Source organism: Typha latifolia, chromosome 3 (assembly GCF_019914945.1).
Source record: "Typha latifolia isolate L0001 chromosome 3, TyphaL0001v2, whole genome shotgun sequence".
Taxonomy (NCBI): domain Eukaryota; kingdom Viridiplantae; phylum Streptophyta; class Magnoliopsida; order Poales; family Typhaceae; genus Typha; species Typha latifolia.
The window spans coordinates 17278890-17298460 of NC_133088.1; the positions used below are offsets into that span (position 1 = coordinate 17278890).

A 19571-nucleotide genomic window follows, 5' to 3' on the forward strand; every position below is an offset into this window, starting at 1 on the left:
GCTTAAGAAGATACATGTATGATTCATGATATCCAAATGCATCTCTCCCTTGTTCTTCTTTGAAGAGACATTCCAATGACTGAATGAGTACTCCAAGCATAGTGGAAGCCCCACTTTATCTAGTGATTCACGCTTTCTTTTGGGTAGTTTACTATCAAATGCATGCATCCCAAAGGTAAAGACCAACAACAAACTTAAATTATTTGTGGTAGGTTTTAATCATCCAACTTAGTAATCTCGGGAAAATCTCCAATTTCATAGCTTGACCAAACAAATAACCAGAATTTCTTAACGACCTAACTTGTAAAAGCAAGTGGATTTTTTTGTTTTATTTTTATTTTAGCAGTCAAAAATTCTGATCGCAGACACGAGGTAGAAAGTCTCTTTCCTTTCTTTCATTTTTCCTAGTCTTTTACTTTCGAGCCAACACGCGTCACGTGTACGGCTAACCGACCTTAGCTAAGGCGTCGACGTTTCCGTTCATTTCGCTTGTCGTATAACAACTACCCAATCTTCTAAGCTCGGCCATTTCTACCATTCTTTCAGAATCTTTTAGCATGCGCGTTTAATTGGGGTAGTTATGGGGAAGAAATTGCCGTGCCACCATACGAGAACCGAGTAGTCCCCCGTTCGGCTCTTTTCTCCAGAACGCTATATAAGCCCTACCGTCTTCCTCTTCTCCTTCTCCACTATTCATACCTTTCTCTCTTGAAAGGATGGGAGACGATGGAGTTTGCGCGGAGGATTCGGTGAATGGTGGATTGGATGTATGGAAGTCATCCGACCGCGCGATCTCCGAGGCGGATCACTTGGTGATGATGGTCCATGGGATCCTCGGGAGGTACTGCTCTTAATCGTCATCTGGACTTTATTTTGAGTATGTGATGCTAAATTTGGAAGGGATTTAGGTGAATTGTTTAATTTATTTTTTCTATTAAATTCTGGTATATATTTGGACAATGTTCTTTGGGTTCATGACCTATGTGATTTTTCTCAGCACATCGGACTGGAAATTTGCAGCCGATCAGTTTGTTAGACGGCTTCCGGATAAAGTTATAGTTCATTGTAAGTTATTCCTCATTCAAGTAACATCAAGCTATTTTTTTCCTGACACAGTCTTACTTGCTATCAAAACTAATTTCTTTTTTATTTTTATTTTTTAAGGTATTTTTTTATTCTTGGTGTAGTATTTGGAAGTTGGATCTATGCACTTCATAAGGTCAATTCAACATGTTAATATGTTGTAGGAATTTTCACATCTCGTGGACTTGTTTCTTATTTCTACCATCTGTGAAAAATGTAAAATAAGCTAATATTCTTGGGACTCTGGAGGTGTATTTCATGGAGATGGAGAGAGTAAACAAGGTGGAAGTATTTTTGTACCCCTTTTCCTGAAGGAATTCAATCTTCTTACTTTATATCTTCAATTTTTGGATAAAAGAGTTCAACCTTCCTCAGTTGAAATGATTTTAGAGTTCGATCATTTTACAAATAATTATGTCTCTCTATCTTTCTTTGATGATTTCTTCAATTATAGTTGTTGGAATTAGTATCTAGTTTTCCATGTAACATATGAATCACACTTTTACTTTTATATAATAATCTCATTTATTTGGTGTTTTAACATTCTCAACATTTCTATAGGTAGTGCATGCAACATGAATAGTCTTACATTAGATGGTGTTGATGTAATGGGTGAACGATTGGCAGAAGAGGTTTGTTCTATTCTGCACATGTATATTCTATTTTAATTTGTTAATTTCTTAATGCCCATAATTTTCCAGTACTTCCTCCATATAGATAACCTTTCTGGTGCACTCTTCCCTGTCTTTGACAAAACTGAATAAATCAGGTTGCTGAAATAGTCAACAGAAGGCCACATATTCAAAAGATATCTTTCATTGCACACTCTGTAGGAGGATTGGTTGCAAGATATGCTATCGGGAAACTATACAGACCTCCTAGAAGAAGACACCAAGAAGTTTGTCAGAGCTGTATTTGTAATGATAATTGTAGAGGAACCATATGTGGCCTAGAAGCAATGAATTTTATTACTGTTGCTACACCTCATCTTGGATCGAGGGGAAATAAGCAGGTGCTCTTTTTATCATAATTTGGCATTCTTCTTCTTTTAGACTGAGGTTTAATATGACCATTGTTGTTGCATTAACTGTTATTTTTACATGTATGTGGTAATCAGATGTTTATTCAAGTGCTTCTAAGACTCCACCATACAAATATACTGGGTAAATATCACTTATCTAGTGTACAGAAAGATAGAGAATTCCTGAACATGTATACACATTTAGCCATTTTCTACCTTTCTGAGCCTATATTTTTCTTAGTTAGGCTCATTACTATGTGAATTTATATCTTACTATGGGTTTAATTATTTTTTTGCTCAGAGAACTTCTTCTTCGAATATTGTTTGTCATGTTTGCAAACAGTATGCATAGGTATGATATATGTATGAAAGGCTATGAAGGCAAGCTACTAGATAAGTAATTGAAAGGTTTCCTATATTTTCAATTTTCAAGCCAAGAAATAGTTACATATACATAATCTTTTCCTAGGAGCTTACTTTAGGGATCATTTCATTTCCTGACTAAGGATAGTATTGATTCTTGCTGCTGTGAGAGAGGTGCTTATTAATTATTACAGGTATACGTGGTGATACACTTACAAATTTCTGTCTGAAATTTTTTTGACACTGCTATATCTTATTTTTGTTTGATGGGAGTACTTACATTGTTAATAAAAAGTTAAAAACAATCAATTTGCAGGTTCCCTTTCTTTTTGGTGTCACGGCAATAGAAAAATTTGCTTCCCATATTATTCACCTGATCTTCAGAAGAACCGGCAGGCATCTTTTTCTAACTGATAATGATGATGGAAAGCCTCCACTTTTGCAGCGCATGGTGGATGATTTGGGGGACCTTTGTTTTATGTATCTTCACTTTCTCTTGTCCATACTACTCTTTTGGTATATAAATCACAGAATCATGATATTAAATGTGTTCTAATGCAGCTCTGCCTTGCGAGCATTTAAACGTCGAGTGACGTACTCAAATGCTGTCCATGATCGTATCCTTTATTTGTTTCTTTTGTTAGCCTGTTACTGAACCCAACAAAGTAGTGCTGTTTTCCAAGACATAAATGTGTGAAGATATTGTTGGCTGGAGAACATCATCTATTAGACGAAACTCTGAATTGCCTGAGGTTATCTCTTGGCTCTTTATTTTGTGGATTTTGCTAATTATTTCATTATAGAGTGGACCTCTCATTATTATTATCTTTTGAGAATTATTTTGCAGTGGACGGATTCTTCAAGCGAGATATATCCGCATATTGTATACGAAGAGCTTTCAAAAGGAGAAAACCTTGAAGAAATATATACTGATGCTACAGTCTTAAATGGTGGCTACGATACGCTAGAAGGTATCTTAACTAATTGGAAGTATTAAAGTGAAGCTTACTTCATGACATTCTTCTTCCACTTTACTTTTGGAAATGGTTTACTGTAGGTATCTGGTTATGATGTGAACTAGAACTCTTGTCTTTGATCACATTATCAGCAAAAATTGGATGTGTGCTTCTTGTTTGAACTCCTGCTCTTTACAAGCTGCAGGTTTTGCAAACATAAAAACCTAAAACCATGCCAATATGTTGGAGCAACTCAAGTTGTAAATTTTGTCTAGAGAAAGATTGTTCCTATGGAAAGAGTCCATATTTCACAAGATAAAGCTACCTGGCTAAACTAATTTTAGAACAATTAGCATGTTTTATGCAGGGCAACAACCATGTATTTAGGTTCCAAGAGTCTGGAGAGACATCACACAGTACCAATTTAAAACGTACTTGTACCAGACATTTATAGTTATCTCACGAGGTCATAGAAGAAGAATAGATGCATTTTCAACCCTCAAGGTTATATTGAATTTCAGTGTGTGCATCAATTACCGTGTCAGTGATGAGACCTGCCATTTAAACACTGAAGCTTCTCGATGTTACATCTTGCCTTCTGAATTGGCTGCAGCCTCATGCACTGTGATGTGATGTTCGAATTGCATGGAACGCAACTATATGAGCAAATTGTTACGTACCTTGGTGCATGGTAGGTGCAGAACAAATGCATTAATTTATGTAATGAGTGTAATATTCCGATACACCATTCAATATTAGGTCTGAATATTATCTAGACTCTAGAGAGTCTTGATCATCTAGTCCAAAACTTTGGACGACTATGAAGAGACAAAGGATGGAGAACAGAAATTAAAACCTTGAGAATACATGCCAATTGAGATGCATCTTTAGATTGGATGCAACAAGTCTTGTCAAATTTTGATCATTTTATGCCAGTTAGCTATAAAAAGAGTAAAGGACGTATGTGGTTTTGTGATTTTGTTGATTTTAGATTGACACCACAAGAAAATGTTATGGTTGATTCCCTCATGGATTGCTTTTTCTCTGCAGAGAAGCTTGTAACAGCCCTCACGCGTTTGTCTTGGGAAAGAGTGGACGTTAGCTTTCGTAACAGCAAACAGAGATTTGCAGCGCACAGCCTCATTCAGGTCCTTCGCTCTCTCCAAAATACACAACAAAATCACGCATATACTTGTTCCTATTAAATCTAACTGAAATCTTTGATTTTATGTACTCAATTAAATTAACCAACTTGCCGTCTCATTCTACAAGTTCACAGCAGACAATTTCTGACTACTGGAATTTTGGCAGGTCAAGGATTCCTTGATACATTCGGAAGGTGCAGATGTTATAGACCATATGATAGATCACTTCCTTATCTAGCTCATGAGATATTCATGGACTGACCATAATTTGATCGCAAGACTCCTGGAATTTGTTGTTGCATATTCAAGTCCAAAATTATTTGCACGTCTCCTCTTGTTTTTTTGTTTTTTTTTTCTCTCAAGTTTCCAGCCAATCCGATGAGCCGAAGGGCCTATATATGTATGTATGACACATACAGTAATCAATAAAGTAGTGGGCACTCTCGTTCTTTGTTCTACTCTTTTGTGTTTATACTTCCTCTGTTTTAGTTCGAACGAATTTTCTGATCTGGGTAGAATACTGACGATTGTCGATTCTCGTTTCGTGTATGTATGCTTTACAGGGTTTTGGATCTCGTTCCATTATCCACTGATTGATTAAAGTATAAAAACGGCAGTTAGAATTGCATATAGAGTTTTCCAGCATAAAATCATTTCTCCATGGCAGGCGGCTAGAAGACTGAGATCTTACTACGTTCACCTCGGCTCCGAAAAAAATACAATTAACCAAGCATTTGCTTTTCTGTATATTATTTAGAATATCGTTCCACGTAAGTACAACAATCAGATTTCACGTGGTACAAACTAGAGTTTTTTTATGACAATTTCGCAAGGGGAAAGATAAAGAATTACAAACATCTTAATGCAATGTGGGGCCTCTACTTCGCCGTAAAAGATGACGTCCATTCTGAAGCCCTCTGAATCAATCTTTGATACCACACAAGCTTGCAGATACATTAAAGCCATTATTCATCACTCTTGAAAGAAGAATGCTGAGTGACTCCCGTTGATCAGAACATCCCAAGCTAACAAAAACCAGTGCAAGCCAGAGTTACGTGATGACTTCTTTGGTGCTTCATCCTGTAAGTAAGGCACGATGTATTCTTTCATATCATCATCTGATATCCTCAGATGACCTCCTTTGACTGACACAAATTGAACTCGTCCAGCATCATCTAGTGCTTTCAAACCAATCCAGTCTTCCATGTACAAGGCCGTCTACAAGATTGTTACAATCTATCGTTAGTAAAATGATGTGAACTATAAAAAGGTTAAAGCAAGGGAAGAAGAGCCAGTAATTTCAGAAACTCTTTCAAGATAGTATAACACACTAAGATCAAAGCAAAGATTAAAAAAATGCTCATGCAAATGTTATAGCCTGACTAATGAATGCACGAATATTGTAACAAGAGTATTTCTAAACTCGGACAGAGCCCAAGTATATCTGCCAGGAGTAAATTGAGGTATTTATCTGTCTTGTTGATAAACATGTGCGGAAACTTTGCCAAAGCATGGCCGAGTTTGCAAGGGTTCAACATTCCAGATTTACCCTAGTTGTACTCCATCATATGAACAGCACCTGCGAATACTTACGCTCACATGTTCATCATAGACTTTTCTTCAAGCTACTTTTATTCAATATTGAATCAACGCAGTCCGATAATTATTTAGAAAAGAAAAGATACTTGGCAAATAACATTAATACTCATGCATATCTATAGGCATTCATCAAAGGGTCTATAACGAGCTCACATAAAAAAAATACCAGACAATCAGAGAACACATTTGCAATTCCAAATCCTTCCTAGATTGCTCCAAATTATTGACAACCCACACTGTTAGAATGATTAGATACATGCAAATAATTTCGCATGTGTAACAAACTAACAGTCAATACATTGATCATTCCCAGGACTAGAGAAATAATCTTCCAATCACCAATCTTCCAATCACCAGAGACACAGTTCTAAAATGTGCAAGTAGGTTTCAACTGAAACTCATTTAACATTAAATGCAAACTAGCTTATTTAAATTAAGCTTATTTAGACACAAGTAACACAATTACTTGCTGCTTTAAATCAAAGCAATTAAAAAAAAAAATGAAGTTGTGCATCACATGTACTAATTGCCAAACCATAGTATTCAAGTAATCAAAATTACTCAATCTCATTGTTTCTAGTGGACAACAAGAATAATTAAATGGAGAAATTCCATCCAAGTTTTCAACAGTATCCTAATCACTCTCATAACACTAGCATTTCAGCAGTAATATGACAGCTAATTTCACGCACACGATGGAGAGAGAGAGAGAGAGAGAGAGAGAGAGAGAGAGAGGTTACCTGTTGAGGAGGCAAAACAGGAGTAAATGCGCCATCAGGATAATAACCAAACCAAGCTGTTTCCTTAGGAATCAAGACTGTGTCATGCTCAAACTATTGAGCATATTGATAATAATAGTGTTAGTTCACTTTGCAGGGATAAATAAAGCAAAGAGGAAATTTATACTGTTCTTAATTAGGGAACACCATCCAGATATTTGAGCAGACTACAAGTAAAACTGCATACTCTAAGTTGTTATTCAAGTGTCAAGAACTTAAAAAAGAGCAACAGGTCGCTATTCTAAACTGACCATGATAAGCACCAGTGTCTGTAAGTTGCTGAACTTTTCCTTATATGTAGAATTTCTTTCAGTAGGAATTTCATTGTTAAGCTTTGGAAGAAACCTGCATCCTTCCAAATAGTCAGGGATATCCTGGACAAAAGCAGAAATATCATTTCATCATACAACATTAATTAAAATTGTATAACACTATGTAACTATTGGATATATATTCATGATTAATAGTTAAGAATAACATAATACAATAGAGGAAAAAAACATATCAGAAGTTGGTGTTCAGAGTGGATCAATCTTATTCTACCGTATCAGTTAAATACCATACAGAATAAAAAATATATATACGATCATGAAATGATTTATTCATTGATACAAGTTAGGTGTTAATAAGGTTCCTTAAATAGTACGTAGTATGTACAAAATACATTAACATGAAATGTTTTCTAAGATATTAGTTGTTAGTTAATGCACTTGCACCCAGACTTTACTGCAAAGCTGCTAAAGAACCGGCGATTTGGTGCTCCATACTAGCTGGATATAGTTAGCCAGTTGGCCACATCACACTGAATTACCTGAAGATATGCTGTGGTTAAAAGAAAATGTATCCGAAGAAAGAAAATGCAAAACTCACGGTTGGAATCTTGACATAACCGCTAGGAGCTAGGTGGTCCTGCAATTAATCAGTATAAAGTTAATCACCAAAATAGAGTTCAATTAATTGTACCTCAGCAATTTACATTGAATTACTGACAAGGAAGAATGTTATTCCTAAGTGAGAATACATATAATCTTAACTAATGCCATAGCTGTCGTAACCTACATAACCACATGATAGAACTGAACATACAGACCTGCACATAGTTGGAATAGATCTCTAACTTTATGAGGGCATCCAGAAGTATGCAAATGATGCCAGACTGCAGTAAGCAACATTGCAAGGATAAGTGTAGAACGTTAGAATTTTTTAAAACAACAATATCTTCCGATTAACAGATACTGTCTACCAAAAGGTACTGAAAAGAAAAGAAGCTCACAAGATAAAATGTTGTCAAAAAGAGTGCCCATGAATTAGCTCATGATTATAGTTCTCCAACATTATGAAATCAATGGAACATTGAAGAAGTTTGTAATTGAGAATGAGGGTGAAAGGCAGCAGAAATATGGACAGATTACTATTAATATGATTATAAAGGAAATGAAAAGTGATGGCACGTATGACATGGTACATAAATATTTTGAAACAACAATTAGATAAAAGCTACAAAACCATCCTGTCTTACAAAGATCTTAGCAAGATGCACATCTCTACAGATGTAAATCTTGATAAGATGTAAATGAGAACAACATAATGATGCCGCTTATTCCTCCACAGATCTCTACGTGATGCTTTCCTTCACTATGACGGATACATCTCTACAATTCTAATGTCGATCTATAAATTAGATGATTGTTATGAGATTATGATTTCATTGCATTCACTCTTTGGCAGTTTCTACATTCCATAAATTAGATATCTAATACACCACAATGGATAGGAATTATAGAGCAGAGAATATAATGAGATCACAATATCATATATTCTAGTCTTTTAGCAGTTTCTGTGGTTTGTGGATTAGTAATCTAATACACAGTGCTGAATAGGAAGTATAAAGCAGTTGGTAAAGATTGAATAATACAAACCAAGAGAGACTTACACCACATAATGGCACAGAAGCAGTACCCGCATGAGGACCACCCAGTGAGATGAAATTCTTGACCTGTCAGCAGGTTTCTATCATACTAGAATTTCAAAAAGTAAATAGTTGAATATATCTCTTTACCCACACCCAATACCTACATTCTTAAAACACAGCGGTACTTAATTTTATAAATGGAACCAAAAGAAATAACAAATATAGAAGGAACATGCATAACCAATATAACCTTTCCACACTCAAGTGAAATCCAGCAGTTCCCACAGGTAACACAAAATTTCATCATTTCCCAAAAGTCAAGGACCGCTAGGAAAAAAAGGAAAATGTTTTTCTATGAGAATCATTGTGCATGATAGGTGGAAAAGGGCTTAACAGATGAGTGTGAGCTTCTCACAAATATTTACTCTCACACGGTGGACCATTTATCATGTTGAACCAGATCAGACTTTTATCATGGCAATGGTAACTCCAGTCCACTTTTTAAAGAGAAGAAACAGAATCACATATTGCTCTAAAAGTATCTTGTCAAAAAGATGAGCATGTGTAACACACATAAGAGCACATATACCCAGTTACCCACATAAATATAGGAGGTGGTAAGGGAAGGAATCGGCTATTTATTTCGTAGTATCACGGACAGGTGCTGACGTAATCATCGAGTAGCTAAACATAAGTCAAAAATATTTATGTATCAATTAGTTCAATGTCCTACAAATATGTACATTAAGGAACAGATGGTCTGTGCTTGTACATAATATCTTGCCATACTATAACATACTGATCTTGACTGAAAGGAAATTTAAAGTTTTCAGGAAGTAGAAATTTTCAAGGTCACAATTTTCTGCTCCATGTCATCTTAGAATGTTTTCTTTACACTTCATGTTGGAAACCCCAATATCCTTGTGATGGAAAATCTCAGTCAACACAGAAGCACAGAAGTATAAAATCATGTTGAAGAAAAATATAAATTTCTAGCTTATTATGTTACATATAAACGTACTCCACTATTAGCAATCATTCAACTTCATAAACACAAAAATTACACCAGACAGGAAATGTTATCTAATATGATTCGAATATCTTACAGGAGGACTGCCATCACAGAACTCAACTACTGCTCGGCCAATCAAATTTCCCTGTGCCAGAGAAAAGGATCAGCACCCCAAACAAGATAATATAAATTGTGTTAAATAAATGTAAGATAGCAAGATTAAAGTAGCAATCAAGAAAATACTAAATGTACTAATACATTCATGATGAGCCACCACAAATCTTTAAAATGCAAGTATTAAGGCATAAATATCTTAACTGCAACATTTTGTGCAAGATTAAAGTAGCAATCAAGGAAATACTAAAATGTGTTAAAAAATTCATGATGAGCCACCACAAACCTTTAAAGTGCAAGTATTAAGGCATAAACATCTTAACTGCAACATTATGTGCAGAAACTAACTTGAACAGTAGAAGAGAAGACATCGTTGTTTCTTGCAGAAGATGAAATATGAAATGTACTGGTACTTCTTGATGATCAGCTGTACCTTCTATTCTTTTAGTTTGCATTCGTCTGGTGAAATTTTACCTTGTGATTTTCATTTTGTTCAGTCATTCACATGCAACAAAGATAAAGCAAAATAGTTTGGCTCCACAAAATACATACTAACTCACTGTTGAACTTGAAATTTAAGGTCATCTATATGCATATTATAACCCAAGAAATTCTCATATTATGACCCAGAAGATTACAGCTTTTTCATCTTTCTAGAAACTTTTGCAGCTCATAGCAGCTAATTAGGCTTCTGTAATTGATATTGAACCCTCTCTTAGAGCATTATATCAGTATCACAGCTTTAATACATGTTTAGTCCTCCACTCATCCCAGAAGAACTCTGTTCCAACATTCTCCCTGATGTCTTGCCTCAAGATTATCAACATAACATGCAATGATGCAGCAGATTTTCTAGTTCATTTTCAAAATAGTCTAAACTTACAATACTAAACATTTCCAATGAATAGAAGTATCCAAATACAAGCAGATATAAGTGTAGGTTCATGAAATAATGCCGCAGTTGCAAGTACAAATTAAAAATGTACATAGAGAATACATTTCATAATTGCAAGTGACTTATTAAATCTATAAATCACCTGAGACAGGCCAACTATGTTGTAACCCATACTTAGTTCTTTCATTTCTTTCACCTGCCAAGGAAAATTTGTTTTAATGAGTTTAATGACAATACTGATCATAGTATAGGACATAACACCGTTAAGGGTTGCCCAACAGCTGAATCACCTTCTGACAAACAGTATTAGCCTGTAAAAATGGGAGAAAAATAAGAACTACGATATACCCACCATCATTTATTAATAATGAAAACCTATTTAAATTAAAATAACCTGCTCGTAAAGAGGCATGACCCAAGAGTCCCATGTTCCATCTCCAACTTCTCTGAGAAAGAAAGTTAATTCAGGCCAAGAAGGAAACTTACCATAATAAAAGTATGTTTATTAAGCACGGGAGGATTTTGGGTAAAGGTAAAATGTCAGATGATAACCATGGCAAAGTATGGCAGATGATTGGAAAGAAAAAACAATCTTCAAGCCAGAATTAGAATTGGCCCAATAAGGTCCACGCCATGTTAGCTTTATTTCGTAATCATATTACATGATTATCCCACACAGTTTAGGGTAATTCACAAAAATTCTCACCGCAATTGTCACAATGGCACATCAATTCTAGAGCAATCTACCTCTCTAATTTCAACTATAACCAAATCATAATACCGATAGATCTCGACACAGTTAATATTATAAGATATTCAAACATAATCAGGTCTACAAGTAGCACGAAGCATCAATAAAAAAGAAAAAATGTCCATCTTCAGAGGGTAATCAAGAAACGCACATGCAGTATCCTTTAGAACCGGACCACTCGCTAAGAAGCTCCGTGAACTGGGCCACCCCTTTGTTCGCACACTGGTCTCCGATTCCTACGCAAGAGAAGCGAACGCAGCAAATAGTCATACACCTTCTAACCGAATCAGACAACACAATCGACAATCCAGAACTTGGACAAGGAAAAGAAACGAACCATGCAATACGATGAAGGGAATAGAAGACGAAGGTAAAACGGAAAGGGAGAAGCATACGAGGAAGAACACAATCTTTCGCAGCACACCCTCCATTCTTACTCCTTTCTCAGATTTTCCGGAAATCTAGGGTTTGTTTCGCCTTTCGGACCACACAGAGAGAGAGAGAGAGAGAGAGAGAGAGAGAGAGAGAGAGAGGATTCAAATCTCCGGAAATCAAGAGTCAAGAACTATCTCGACACTTTATATGTGCGAATTGGGCGGTAACTCTCACCAGAGGTGGCGCGACTCAAATCGTAGTAGTTTTATTTTTTTGCTATTAAAGATCGTCCAACGGTCCAAGCTAGTGAGCTAACGATCAACGTTGTCGTTTCCGGGTACGGATATTAGTTAATCCCACTTTTCTTTTTGGTTGCTCTATAATCTATATCCATTCCATGTAGATGTAAGATCCTTTTGTTAACGATGGGATAGTAATTGGAGTTAAACCTATTATGAGTCTTGGGAATGGAATTGGACTGCAATGCGCACAACTTAAAACATTAGAGTATGCCAGCAGTGCTAGATCTAAAATGCAATCATGCACAGGCACAGCCCCATCAGTGTGAGAGCTGGAGCACTAGGAGGAGGATCTCAATTATAGCATAGGTTAAACGTTGGTGGCAGTGAATGTATGAGCCCAAGTTGATTTAAACTTTTGGGCCGTGGACCATCCCAGGATCAAATTTGGTCCAGAGATTAGTCAGTGGAAGCCTTACCAGAGCAAAATTGGCCTTCTCCTCGATTGATGTTCCATAGACCCACAGGCCACAGTTTACGAACATTGCGCTTCTCCTCGTAAATTTCCATAGACCCACGGTATGACGACGGCGGCGGCGGCGGCGGCCATGGACGCGCGGCCACCCTTCAAAACTTACATCTCTTCCCGAGATGCCAATCTCCGCTACCAAAATCTTGCCTTCCCGTTCGCAAAATACTCGCATTCAGTCCTTTTCTATTCTCCCCGCAACAACCCTAGGCATCTCTCCCGCGTGCGTGCTACGCCCACCTCCTCATCCCCATCTCCATCTGCATCTGCATCTCCCACCACCTTCCACGGTCACTGCTACGTCGTCGGCGACAACATCGACACCGATCAGATCATACCGGCGGAGCACCTAACCCTTGTCCCTTCCAAACCCGACGAGTACATCAAGCTCGGCTCCCATGCCTTCTGTGGCCTCCCCGTCTCCGCATACCCCATCCCCTTCATTGAACCTGGCAAAGAATCCACTAGTTATCCTATTGTTATCGCGGGTGCCAACTTCGGATGCGGATCCTCGCGTGAGCACGCGCCTGTAGCCCTAGGCGCAGCAGGGGTTAGAGTAGTGATTGCTGAGTACTATGCTCGAATCTTTTTTAGGAACTCGGTGGCTACGGGTGAAGTCTATCCCTTGGAGGTGGAGGAAAGTGGGTTGTTTAAGGAGTGCACCACTGGGGATATTGTGACAGTTGATTTGGACAAGAGTGTGTTGATCAATCATACCACGGGGAAGGAGTATAAGTTGAAGCCGATTGGGGATGCAGGGCCCGTCATCGAGGCTGGGGGGATATTTGCTTATGCAAGGAAGGCCGGGATGATCGCGTCGGCTTCTTAAAGGTGAGATGTTTCTTATGAATGTGCTTTTGGCTTCAAGGTGGTACCCTGGATATTATATCATTTTTCTGATTGCAGGAGATACACTTGGATTTGTTTAGGGTTCTTGAAGGGGGTGATGATCTTTCACTTGCTTTGCGATATAACTACTTTTCTTTATCATTTGAGCCTTACCAAGTTGATCTATCAACTCTCATTCTAGAGGAAGAGTTTAGGCGGGTATATTTGAATGTTTGAAAAGCGCCATCTGGGAAATAGGGCTGTCAAAAATAATCAAGCCGGCTCGAGCTTGGCTAAATCAAGCTCGACTCATATTTGAAATGAGTTGAACTTGATTACTTTGACCATGCTTGAATTAGTTTCAAACCGAGCTTGAGCACATGTTGCCCTAATCAAGCTCAGCTCAATAAGATTCTTATATATATATTAGTCTCGAGACTTATTTCAATCCAAGTTTGAACAGAGTTCGCTGACCATGGCACCTTATAGCTCATATGCAATGTCTTAGACATGTGGTGTCAAGCAATAAAGATATTAAATTACGTACATATTCAATTGAAATATTATATCATTTCTGAATTAATAAGTAAAGGTGGTTGACTATACATAGTTAGTCATCTTAATGGAAATACCCATTATCTCAAGTATAAAGATATTAAATTAGTATGTATCGAAGGTTCCAATTTCGGCCGATCTTGATCCAGGCCGAAACCAGCTGGTAGCAATGCTGCTGCAGCAGGCCTGCTGCAGAGAGAGAGCGAGGGAGAGAGAGAGTAAAAGAGATTTTTAGGCTCTATATATAAGTAATTATTATTTTCTTATTTTTTGTATTATTTTCTTATTTTTTGTAATTTTTTCTAAATTTTTAGAAATCTTTCAATATTTTTAAATAATATTTAGAATTTTATTTGATTAAAATAGTCCGATCTGATACGGCTGATATGTATCATTTTTTCGAACTGTTGATCCCGATCTCGATACCAATTTTCAGAACCTTAGTATGTATAATTAGATAGGTCTTTAATTGAATACTATATCACAAAATAACTAATAATTACGTGAACAGTATGCTTAATCCATGTACTCATTACATAGATTGTCCATGCCTAAACCCTATGTTTGTGTTCAAAATTTATGGCTTTAGGCAAGGTTGTCGAGGAACTGTATGTGCTTTTGTGGCCACATATATGGGTGCAAGCTCCACATTTTGAACATTGAAAGTTAGTACATTACTCAAAAATTTGGAAGACTTAAGGATCAAAATCTTTATCTTTCATTATTTTTTGCATGTTAACTGCCTTCTCATTTTTGTATTAATTATTCTTGTATACTGCCTTAAACTTTTGAATGCTAAGTCTTAAAACTTTTTCTAATGTTGTGAGATTGGCTTCCTCCTACATAACTCTTCTAGATTGTTAGATCTGTCTTTGATAATTGTACGTTAAGGCGTATAAGTTTAAAACAGTATGATAAATCTATTTTCCTTAGACAAGTGCTGTTATTAATTATTATTATTATTGTGATTCTTGTTCTATTCAAGGCGACTGCTTTCTCTTTTAGTTTTCAGTTGTTAGCATTTCCACTTTGTTCTGTTGTTTCCTTCTATGATCTGAGGCTCTGAGCATGGGGGGACATCAAGAAGGATGGATCAACATGAACTCTAACCCTGCATAAGAAGCACGGTCAAAATCCCTGTACAATCTGTGCTGATCAGGTGATCTACATTTTAGAGTAAGTGGTATAGAGTCGAAAAACCTTCCATCTTTGAGGTAAATGACGAGATAGATCGCGGAGGAAGGATGCACCAAATAATTGGAAGTTGACTGCACATCGCAGGATATTCAATCTGAACTTTCTTTGGTGTGAATTGCATGTTACTTGTGGATGAAGAATGTTGAACGGTCCTGGAGTTCGGATGAATCAACTGATCCCCAGTCAATGAACAACAAGGTCAAAGATGTCATAAAGGCTCATTAATCAAAAATCAAAAGGATTACATGACCAAGATCCTCTTAGAAAATTTATTAACTAAATTCAGCTGATACCAAGGATGTTATCATATATATATATATATATATATATATATATATTGCAGAAACATCAGAGGTAATTACAGTTTGAAGTTTGTGTTGTATTCTAATAAGTTTGAATTTAAAAGGTCTTAAAAGGGATGATAAAATATTCAAGATGGACATCCCACATTATATATATATATATATATATATATATATAGGTGGTGGTCAGCTTATTAGCTCCATTGACCTTTTCAACAGTGCATGTTTGGCCAGAGTTTCAACATTCAAATAATGTAACTAGTGAGCTGTCCATCTTCTTTTTTATTAAAAGATATTTAATGGGGGAACTGGAATATAAGAGTCTTCACGGAAAGAGCGGATTAATCATGATGACTTCGAGTAGAAAAAGAAAAAACATTAGAATAAGGTGGAAGTGATAAGAAAAACTAACAAATCTTCTTTTTTATTAAAAGATCTTTGACGGGGGAACTGGAATATAAGAGTCTTCACGGAAAGAGCAGGTTAATCATGATGACTTCAAGTAGAAAAAGAAAAAACACTAGAATAAGGTGGAAGTGATAAGAAAAACTAACAAATTGTCAGAATAATTCTGATGGTACTTGTCTGTAGAGAGTAATAAGTCAATGCTTACAAACTTCAAGTAAACATATCAAGGACAATTTGGAGGAGTAATAAAGAGGAGGTCTAGTTGGAAGTTGGAACAGTTAAAAGGGTGAAGTCTACTTGTCTGAATGAAGAAAGTATACATATGAAGATGCACAAAGAGGTTGAGAGCATGCACAAAGAATGAAATACAAAAACATGCAAGAATTAGATGATGAAGATGACGTCCACTGTGTGTTTCCAGACATTCAGTTTGAACTTTCTATGTGATGAACTGCATGTTAGATGCAACAGATGGATTCCACTGGTCCAGGAGTTTTGAAATCAAAATGTACATGCTAAAGAAACCAATGAATCAGCAAAAAGATTCAACTGCCTATTAGTCAAAGACATCAAACTTGCAAATTCATTAGTAGAAAACCAAAAGTATCACATGACTGTTGACTAAATCATCTCAGTTTACAACTTCTTTGATGACGATATCCAAGATTCTCGATGAATTAAAAGATGTGAAATCTTTGATTTGTTTGAGCCATCTTGGAGGAATTAAATTACTCATCGGTGTATCATTCCTGGAAGTTTCGATTGTTTAACCTATTTTGGAGGAATCAAATGATTAAGCGGTGCATCATTCTATCAGTGTGCCAAAAGACAGCTGCAGTATATGAGTGGTCTGAGAGATTGGCATATATGTGATATGCAAATGCATATATATTTGGGTGGCGACTAGACCCACAAATTAGCATGCAAGTCTAGTTTCCTGTGATAGCTTGTAGCCTATGAAGCATGGAGACGAGTATAGAATATGGACATGACACATACGTGAATATGGATCTACCGATACGACAAATTTTAAAAACTAAGGATTCCATTATAATATATTTATGTCTATATCATATATTAGCTTACTTGTGTACTTGCATTTTTTCAATTGAAAAATTATATATTCTTGTAGATTGTGATTGTTTGTACAAAACTTCCAATTTATTCTATAAAAGAACAACTATTATTCATAACAAAAGGTCCAGTATATAATATAGTATATTACTTATGGATTGTTACACTGGTTAGCACGGGTCAATACTATCGTGCCAATGAACTATTGCCATTGATACGGGGGAGTATTCTCGTTTGACTTGTGCCCACTAGAAATAAAGCATATCTTACTTCAAACAAAACCTCATTTGAGGTTTCTTTCATCTCTTTTTATACCCATTTACCTTTTTGGTGCTTGACCAATTTCAGAAATCATAGGCAAATTTCAGTTTTCCCCAAGTTTTTTGCCCAACATTAGAAAATCTGAGAAATTTAAAAAAAAAACATGACCTTAGAATATAATTGCATGTGTTCTAGTGCTTAATGAATTCAATTTAGCCTCTAAAAACCTTTTAAAGGTTTAAAAATTAATTGCTTGGGCGTGTCAAGGTAATATAGTGTGTCGTTAACTGGCTCGACCGGCACATGCTAGTGATACTTACTATTGCTTTGGCATGACAGTCCTCTGTATGATAAACAATCAAATTCGATCTATAGATATAAGAAGTTGACCATTAAAGGCGTAAAGCAAAAAAAATTTAAAAAGTCTAGACCCTATTTTTCTTTCTGAACTTATAGGTGGCATGCTTGTGATTTTTGGATCTTAATGATTTTATACTCCAATGGACAATTTCCTCTAAAAAGAAGTGGAGCGTGGGATTAAAAGTTGGATTGACAACACAACACAAATTATACAAAGCCAGTCCAGAGCATGATGGACCAGCTTCTCAAATATAAACTCTTCTTACCATCAACCAGTCAGTGTCTGAACTGCTCATGAAACTTGGCAAACTTCCTAGCTTTTACCCAAATATTTGATAGCATGCAGTAGGTGAATTGACATTTGAAGGGCAAGTCAAAAGAAGAATGAAGTAGATGCTTTGTTGGAGATAGAGAGATAACCAGTAAATGATTCAACAAACATGTCCATTTTAATCCTTGGTCATATTATTATTGTGAAGATGAGTAATCCCACATGACAAGTATACAATGAGGTGGTACAAGGAGAACATAATTTACCTACTGGTGGTATATCTTGGTTATAAAAAACTATTGACAGTGATTTGGCCTTCCCATACTATTTCTTTTACATGTTCTGTAGTTCTCATGGTAGAATAAGATCGTAATGCATAACCAACAGGATTTACTTCAGCTTGAGGGAATTGTGATTAGGTAATAAAAGCAGTTATTGTAATATTTTCTGTTAGTGGTTCTGAATTCTTTATCTATTACTATATAGTGTAAATTACTTATTGGAAAGTTTGTTGAGGAATGCTATATTTCTCCGGACAGTTCTTAAACATTCTGTATCCTTAATATCTTCTAAAATGTTATTAATGTGTAACATATTCTAATTATCATTGCTTCTTCAGGTGCAATACACGTTTTTACTTTTTATCACTTCTGCTGAGGCAGTTATATGAGCAGCAGGAGAATCAAGACATCTGGTTCTGAAAATAAAAGACATTGGAACTGTCGTCTTCATTTCTGAAGAACTCTCTTATATGCTTCTATGACTTTGTCATGGCACCTTGCTCTGATCATATATTGTTGTTTGATATATGGTTATAACTGAAGTGGTACTATCATCTATTTAGCAGTTGCATTATTGTGATAGAGAAGGATGTACTATCTGTTCTATTTTTAGCTATCGTACTTTGTGTAATCGTTACTGTATCTGTTTTAGCTATAAAGCTCTTATCACATGGTAGGATATTTTGATATTCAGTCAACTCTCAAGTTTGTGATTCAGATTCGTATGCTCCCCTAGCAGGCAGATATATTAAAGTCCTGATGGAACTTATCAAGAGGAATAACTGGCGTCAAGCAAGCAATATGTCATATTTTATTTAGAAATGTTTTGAGGTGAGGATTGAAATTTTTGTAAAGGTCAATAGGGAAAGGTACTGTTATCTCAATCAAGAACAAATTGTAGAAAAGTCTAGTTGGAGGTGTGCTAGTTGTCATGTTATATCATTCTTTACTGTGTTGTGGCTGGTATAACATGGCTGGGTATTAAGGTATTCAGTCAACTCTTGAGCCTGTGATTCAGGTTCTTATGCTCATATTTCTGGTAAATATTCTAAGGCTTGAGGAAACTTGTTAGAGGAATTAATAGAGGTCATTTGCAGGCAAGGGGTTTTGTATTTCTTAGAAATGTTTGAAGTTGAGGATTAGAGTTTTATAAGGTTACCAGGAAAAAGTGCTGCTTTCAATCAGAAACAAATTGTATAACTGTTACAGTAGTTTGAGGCATGCTAGTTGTAGTGGTAATTCTCTATCCAATTGTGTTAGA

At 36.1% G+C, this 19571-nt stretch overlaps 3 protein-coding genes across 4 annotated transcripts; 2 read left to right on the forward strand and 1 right to left on the reverse strand.

Annotated features, from left to right (window-relative positions):
• Positions 1–491: 491 nt before the first annotated feature.
• On the forward strand, positions 492–5026 carry LOC140784094 (putative lipase ROG1). The gene is made up of 10 exons (XM_073131300.1): positions 492–841; positions 998–1065; positions 1645–1715; positions 1853–2095; positions 2784–2947; positions 3029–3084; positions 3167–3219; positions 3315–3438; positions 4474–4571; positions 4735–5026. Exons 1-10 carry the CDS (start codon positions 717–719, stop codon positions 4804–4806), a joined length of 1074 nt encoding a protein of 357 aa, XP_072987401.1. The 5' UTR covers positions 492–716; the 3' UTR covers positions 4807–5026.
• Positions 5027–5285: 259 nt separating this feature from the next.
• Positions 5286–12240, reverse strand: LOC140783404 (uncharacterized). Its single transcript, XM_073130286.1, has 12 exons — positions 11968–12240; positions 11782–11866; positions 11274–11325; positions 11170–11190; positions 11022–11075; positions 9965–10015; positions 8880–8942; positions 8037–8102; positions 7817–7855; positions 7198–7320; positions 6908–7000; positions 5286–5786 (listed from the first exon to the last, which is right to left on the reverse strand). The coding sequence occupies exons 1-12, from the start codon at positions 12059–12061 to the stop codon at positions 5541–5543; spliced, it is 987 nt and encodes a 328-aa protein (XP_072986387.1). The 5' UTR covers positions 12062–12240; the 3' UTR covers positions 5286–5540.
• A 210-nt stretch (positions 12241–12450) lies between these two features.
• On the forward strand, positions 12451–19003 carry LOC140783405 (3-isopropylmalate dehydratase small subunit 1-like). Of its 2 annotated transcripts, none has more exons than XM_073130287.1 (2): positions 12451–13604; positions 18649–19003. In XM_073130287.1, exon 1 carries the CDS (start codon positions 12826–12828, stop codon positions 13600–13602), a length of 777 nt encoding a protein of 258 aa, XP_072986388.1. In that variant the 5' UTR covers positions 12451–12825; the 3' UTR covers positions 13603–13604; positions 18649–19003. The 2 variants fall into 2 exon arrangements, with proteins under 2 accessions (XP_072986388.1, XP_072986389.1); XM_073130288.1 differs by lacking the exon at positions 18649–19003 and adding an exon at positions 13680–13818 and having other exon boundaries at positions 12688–13604.
• Positions 19004–19571: the final 568 nt, after the last annotated feature.

Coding starts and splice junctions, on each gene's coding strand:
- LOC140784094 (XM_073131300.1), top strand. CDS start 717: ATGGGAGACGATGGAGTTTGCGCGGAGGATTCGGTGAATGGTGGATTG. Junction 1,716..1,852: donor GTGAACGATTGGCAGAAGAG/GTTTGTTCTATT, acceptor TGAATAAATCAG/GTTGCTGAAATAGTCAACAG. Junction 3,439..4,473: donor TGGCTACGATACGCTAGAAG/GTATCTTAACTA, acceptor TTTTCTCTGCAG/AGAAGCTTGTAACAGCCCTC.
- LOC140783404 (XM_073130286.1), bottom strand. CDS start 12,061: ATGGAGGGTGTGCTGCGAAAGATTGTGTTCTTCCTCGTATGCTTCTCC. Junction 10,016..11,021: donor ACATAGTTGGCCTGTCTCAG/GTGATTTATAGA, acceptor TCTCTGGCACAG/GGAAATTTGATTGGCCGAGC. Junction 8,103..8,879: donor CTTCTGTGCCATTATGTGGT/GTAAGTCTCTCT, acceptor TGCTTACTGCAG/TCTGGCATCATTTGCATACT.
- LOC140783405 (XM_073130287.1), top strand. CDS start 12,826: ATGACGACGGCGGCGGCGGCGGCGGCCATGGACGCGCGGCCACCCTTC.